This window comes from Chenopodium quinoa, unplaced genomic scaffold, assembly GCF_001683475.1.
Source record: "Chenopodium quinoa cultivar QQ74 unplaced genomic scaffold, ASM168347v1, whole genome shotgun sequence".
NCBI lineage: Eukaryota > Viridiplantae > Streptophyta > Magnoliopsida > Caryophyllales > Amaranthaceae > Chenopodium > Chenopodium quinoa.
In genome coordinates, this window is record NW_018745684.1 from 172,233 (window position 1) to 179,091 (window position 6,859).

General features: G+C 34.1%; 1 protein-coding gene across 1 annotated transcript; it reads right to left on the bottom strand.

Moving 5' to 3' along the window:
* Positions 1-273: 273 nt before the first annotated feature.
* On the bottom strand, positions 274-810 carry LOC110717409 (zinc finger protein 7-like). Its single transcript, XM_021896094.1, has one exon. It carries the CDS (start codon positions 790-792, stop codon positions 298-300), a length of 495 nt encoding a protein of 164 aa, XP_021751786.1. The 5' UTR covers positions 793-810; the 3' UTR covers positions 274-297.
* Between the last annotated feature and the right edge of the window lie 6,049 nt (positions 811-6,859).

Sequence of the window (6,859 nt, forward strand, 5' to 3'; positions counted from 1 at the left end):
TGAGCATGTGGCCAATTTTGGGCGCCATTGATCAGTCCTTAATGTCAAAACTTTTAAAGGTAAAACTTAAAGAGGTAGGATTATACCATTGTTCTAAGTGCAAAATTTTTTAGGAGATTATTGCAAATCAAACTAACTGAAGAGAGATTATATTTAATTATGTCAATTAGTCCATGATATTACAACAAGATTGTTACAACTTACAATCAACTTACAAATTAACCAATCATATAGAAATACAAATCAATATTTAGAAATTTTACCGATCAATAATAAAATTTTGATGGTTATTAATCATCAAAGAGAGAGATCTAAATTGAGATCAGGCAGCTCTAAAACTTCCTGCTGATCATCAACCTGCTGCTTGTCGTCTGCACCATCTTCAGCCTCAACTTGGTTGTTAATTATCTCTTGCGCAGAAACATAAGTGTACTGTGCTCCCTCGTCTAGACAATAACTTCCGGGCCAATATTCATAACTCAAAGGATGACTGTTAGAAAAGGCGGTACCGGAAAATACAGGTTGACCACCAATGATCTGCTGCTGCACCTGCAACACAAGACCATGGGGCCGAACAAAGGAGTACGGCATCAACGGCGGCATCGCGAGACTTGTCATCATCATCGTCTCTTGTTTCCGATGCTTGGCGTCTCGTCTCTCCTTTTTATGAGCATTTTGATGGCCGCCTAAGGCTTGTGAGTTCAGAAATCTTCTACCACAATATTTGCAAAAACATATCTTAAAATTACGTGATTTTGGCCTAGGAGAGTTGTTACATTTTTCTCCTTCCATTTTTATTTCTCACTTTAATATAACTATATAAATAAGCTAAGCTATTATATAATATGCAATGCATCAAATATTATCATGCACTGCGTACGTATAAATAAGCTGAAAATATTCCTGTAGCTGAAATAACTATGTATACGTCATGAAACTCAACCAATCATGCACTTGTAAATTGTGATTGTGATATAATCGATCTACGGATTATATACTCAGTAACTATATGAATGGAATTTATATTAATTAATTACGAGTAAAAATATGTGGCTTGCCTTAAAGACATTAGCCGTACTAATAGTTATACTTGTAAGTAAGGATGAATTGAATAAGACAAATGAAAGTTGCATATATGAGAGTTATTGAGAGATAGGAAAAAAAAACATAGTGCTAAATTTTAAATGTTGTTTGGTATTTGTATGATTGTATCCAACATATGTATGTAAACACTAAATTTGTTATAAATGCTCTAGTTAAAGTTTTAGGGAACTTTTCCATGTGATCGAGATTTCATAAACAAAATACTTTTATATTGATACGATGTGTATGATGTATGTTTTGTCCCTTAAAGTTTGATATATACATTTGCCATATATTTGAATGTCTTTTGAACTTTTAAGGAACCAAATGCATATTTGTTTTCAAGTGTTTTCGATCTCTTCATCTTACTATATAATAATGCTGGATAGGTGGCTCAGATCTTGTACACATTGCATGAACACATACACCAATTTAAGTGAAGATGTGAAGTGCAATGACAAGGGGAAAAGGAAAAGTACTGCGTTGGAAAATTTAAAAAGGATTGGTAGATTTTGATAGCTTTATTTATTAGGAGTGAAGAGTGATAGCTTGTGTTTGGAACATCTGCAAATTGATTTATCTAAAATAGGACTTTGCCTTTTTGGTGTGTGCGGGGTTTGGGGGCTTAAATCCGCTGAATTGAAACCAGCAAGCTGAAATAATTCCTTAACTAAGACGACTAAGACCTATGTTTAAGCTTAGGGCATAATTAAAGTTGTATGAGAGTAATTAAGAAATAGACAGGAAAAAGGAACATTGTGCTAAATTTAAATGTTGTTTGGTATTTCCATATTTGTGTCTAACATATATTCATAAACACTAAATTTGTTATAAATGTTTGAATTAAAGTTGAGATCTTTTACTCAAAAGAAGAAGAAAAAAAAAATAAAAAATAAAAAAAGGTTTTAGGGATCTTTTTCATGTGATCGAGATTTCTATAAGAAAATACTTTACATTGACACGACGTGTATGATGTATGTTTTGTCCTTTAATATTTATGCATACATTTGCTATTTGCATTTAATGTCTTTTAAACTTAAAATTCGTACATTTATTTTCAAGTGTGTGTTTCTCTTTATTTTTCATTTGATCTTATATTGTTGGATGGATGGCTCAAGGCTCGTACACATTGCATGAACAAATCCAGCTATTTATGTTAAGATGTGAAGTGCAATGACAAGGGGAAAAGGAAAAGTGTTAGGATTGGTAGATTTTGATAGCTTTAATTTATGTGCTTGGAACATCTGCAAATTAAACCTTGCTCTGATTCATCTAATTATTCTAACGTAGTAATTTTCCTTTAAGGTCGTTTAAAAAAAATAAAAAAATAAAAAAAATTAGGCGTGTCTTTTTCGGATGATCTACGAACTTACGAAGGCCCTACCACCTAAGGTTCATACCCAACAAGGCCACAAGGAGTACATATAATCTTGAGTCTTAATTAAATGCTAATTGTGGGCCACTGGGCCCTACAGCCAAAGCTAGGCCCAACGGTAAAGCAGACGCTGCATACCCAACAAAAACAGAAACAAACAAACCAGTGCCAACTTGGCACACACACTCTACTTACTCCCCCTCCCACACTTTTTTTTTTATTTTTATTTTTTTTAAAAAAATAATTTGGGGACCTCTCGACTCTCGAGAGTACGGGCCCTATGGGATCACAAACCTTCATATGGTACCCGTCTTTAATTAAAAGTCTCATTTCACTTAAATGTTTAATCACAAAATAAAATTTATTTTTGATGAATTTATTATTTGCTCACTTTTAATTAATTAAAATCCACATTTTTCGTCTTATGTTTACTTGTTATTTTATAAAGTTCAATAAAGCGCTACGGATTATTTTTGAAAATGAAAAGGTGTTGGGTGCGGAGTGCCACACGAAAATTTGCGTGCAGCAGGCTTGACTGATATATTTCACTTGTTGGCTGATATGTTTCATTTGTTGACTGATATGGTTTTTGTGTTGGCTAATATATTCCTTTTGTTGGTTGATATGTATATATATATATATATATATATATATATATATATATATATATATATATATATATATTTTAATATTTGATATGTTCCTTTTGTTGGCTGATATGTTTCTTTAGTTGGCTAATATCTTTATTTTGTTGGCTGATATGTATATTTTAATTGTTGGCTTATATGTTTCATTTTATTGGCTGATATGTTTACTTTGTTGGCTTACCTGTTGCTTTTGTTTGCTGATTTCATCTTTTTGTTGGCTGATATGTTCCTTCTGTTGGTTGATATGTATCTTTTGTTGAATGATATATATGTTCCTTTTGTTGGCTGATATGTTTCATTTGTTGCTAATATGTTCCTTGTGTTGATTGATACGTTTTTATTAATGTTTGATATGTCCTTAATGTTAACTAATATCAGACATCAATTGGCTGATATGTTCATTTTAATGGCCAATATGTGTCATTAGTTTTATTTTACTTCATTTTCTCCTCACCACTCACGTAGGACTCCCCTGTTCCCCCATTTCACCAACACCAACCCAACAATAACAACAACCGCACAAACCACCGGCTACTCCTCAAATGCCCAACCAACAACAGCACCACCACTACTCAGCCACGCAGCCAACAGGGCAGCAGCTAGGACGTGTAACGTTTGCACCTTCCAGCCACCACCTCTCCCCTAAATACCATACTTGCTACGAGCACCCTGCCCAGCCACACCGCAACTCTTGTTGGAGCCCAGTTGCAGCCACGGCCAACTGCGCAGCCAGGCGGAGTGCCCAACCATGCAAACTAGCAGCGAACTCCACCGTACCAGCCGCTGCTTCACATCTAGGGTTTCAATCGCAAATCGCCGCACCTTTCTAACCACCACCAGCACCGATGTCCACCGCACCAGCCGCTGCTTCACATCTAGGGTTTCAATCGCAAATCCACCATTATTGCCTCCATTTTTAGATCGTTGTCATTATTGTTGTCATCCACCATTGCTGTCTTCATCCACCATTGTTGTCGTCGTTGTCATCTTCATCGTCGTCTTCGTCATCCCTTCACCGCACGAAACATATTGGGTGCAGAACGCACTCAATAGTTTGTGTTTTGAAAATATACTATTCACTATTTGCTAAAAATACCAAACTCTATTGTCTTAACGGTTTTGAAGCTCAAAACATTGTTTAATAGAGAATATAATACTAAAAAATTCAAAAGTTTGTAGATGAATGTCGATTACAATGATAAGTAGTTAAGTCTTGGGAGTCAACAGGTGTGATCAAATATCTACAAAGTATAATTTATCTATATATATTTTATTGTTAAATTGTTAATATTGGTGAATATTTCTAAATTTAATTATGACATTGTAAGAAAAGTTTAAGATAAGATGATGTTGAGCAAGTCCTCTCATGCAAATATTAATTACTCCTATATTTTACTCTATATGTTTATTACTTTACCGGTCCATTTGGTTACTATTTAAACAATGATAATGAGAATGAATTTACATGTAAATTTGAAAAGGAAACCAATATTTGTTTCCATGATCACTCAAGAGGACTCTCAAATTGTCTATTTTCCTTTATAAATTTTCATTATCACCAAATGCTACCTCCCAAGTGGATAATTGATGGACATATGGTAATAGAAAAATATAGGGGAAAAAAAAAACTCAAGCTTAGGGGATGAGAATGTGTTTTAATTCATGAGGATTATAAGTTGTTTTTCGTAGTACATTACACTTAAAATTCATTTTCATCACTGCAATATACTCCCTCTGTTAATTTTTATTTGCAACTTTTGCCATTTTAGTCCGCTAACTATTATGTGCAACTTTCTATTTTCTTTCTATTTTTAGTAAACAAAAACCCTGAAAATTACAAATTTACCCTTACTTAAAAATTCAGATTTTCTTAATTTTACCCTTTATCTTATTTTAATCACAATAACTTTTTAATCTAATCTAAAATTATTAATCTAATTCTACCCCATTTAATCATCTCCTAGTCTACCCACCACCCATTCATCTCTTTCTTCAACCTCTCTTCATCTCCTTCACCCTGTTCATCTCTTTCACCTTCAGCCTCTTCATCCCTCCTCCCTCACGAGTCACGACCACCGCCCCTCACACCACCATTCTTTCTCCTATTACAGTAAGCTAGTCTCCCCTCACACCACCGCCCCTCACACCGCCATTAACCCACTCTCTTTCCTCTCAAATTTCTCTGTAAAACTAACCCATAAAAATAGGGTGTACAGCTTCAAAGCTCGACAACGAAGCTATTGTATTTCTATTGTTAATTTTCCGTTTTATTGTTAATTTTTATTGTTGATTATTGTAGATCTACAATTTTGTATTTTTATTTCGATTTTTTTGGGTGATTTATCTTCGAATTTCTGGGTTTTTTTTGGATTTTGTTCGATTTTTTTGGGTAAGGGTTAGTGTGGTGAGTTGGTTACGGTGGGGTGAGTGGGTGGGTGGAGCTGCCGAATTTTTGGGTGGTCTGGGTTAGAGGTGGGTCTAGGGCGTGGGTTTTGGGTTTTATTGAAGGTGGTTGCTGTGATGGTTTCGTGGGGGTTGGTTGCGGACTGGTTTCGTGGACTGCAAGTTCGGACTGGTTTCGTGGGGTTGGTTGCGGTGGTGGTTTCGTGGGGGTGGTAGTGGTGTTGGTGGAGGCAGCGGCGGTGTTGGTGGAGGCGGCGGTGATGTTGGCTGGTCTTGGTGGTGGCAGTGGGTGGTTGATTTTCTTAAACATTCTCTTTCCACCTTAATTACATCTTTAATATATTAATCACCATTATACTTCCTCTAATATTTGCCCCTTAACTTTTGCCTCGTAAACCGTTATTTGCCCCAAAGTTGCAAATAAAAATTAACGGAGGGAGTATTACAAAATATGACCAAATGGATCATAACAGTATGTTTAAATAATTCACAAAATTTGAAACTAATAGCAATTGCAGGCTTAGTATGTTGTTTTTAATCTCTAATTACATTAATTTTGCTTTTTCATATATTTACTTTCCTTAGTTAATTCATATGAAGGCATATAATTTTTTGATTGATGTTCATCCATCACCCATGTGACAAAATGTGTCCTTACCCATATGTGAAAATAAGTTGAATAGACCTTTAGTAATTAGTATACTTTAGAGTGTCCAAATGCTTTTGAAATAATTGCGAAAATGAAAAAGAATAACCTTTAATTTTATTTGTTTATTTTTTCTTCCTTTTAATTTTTTTTTTATTTTTTTTATTTTATTATTTACTTTTTTAAGTATACCTTTTTTCTTTATGGGTGGCTACCAGAAATGTCAAAAACCATCTAATCTTGTACAAATAGAAAGTCAGAATCAGTGTATTGAATTGAGCCAACTCTTTCATTCGAACAAAAGAATATTTACAAAGACACAAAACACGACCCTACAACTCTACAAGGCTACAATGCAAAATATTAGTGATACTAGTCCCATAAATTTTTTTTTTAAAATAAAAAGCAAATATGAGCCAATAGACACTTGCCACGTGTCAGTGTTTTTTGGACATGAAATCTTGTCCGTATTTGAATTATTACATCTATATTATATGGATGAAGGATGATTATTATATTCCGGTGTATGCCATATATCTCAATTGCCAATAACTTTTTTTTTTTTTTAAATCTCCATACATTTTTCTCTCTTATTATTGCACATTTTCTACAATATCTTTTGGATACGTTTATAAGAAAGTACATATGTAGCCGCCAATGTAGGTATTATCAATTAAGAGTGAATACTCTCATACTTTATTTAGA

Bases quoted from the DNA above. Each gene is read 5' to 3' on its own strand.
- LOC110717409 (XM_021896094.1), bottom strand. From the start codon at position 792: ATGGAAGGAGAAAAATGTAACAACTCTCCTAGGCCAAAATCACGTAAT.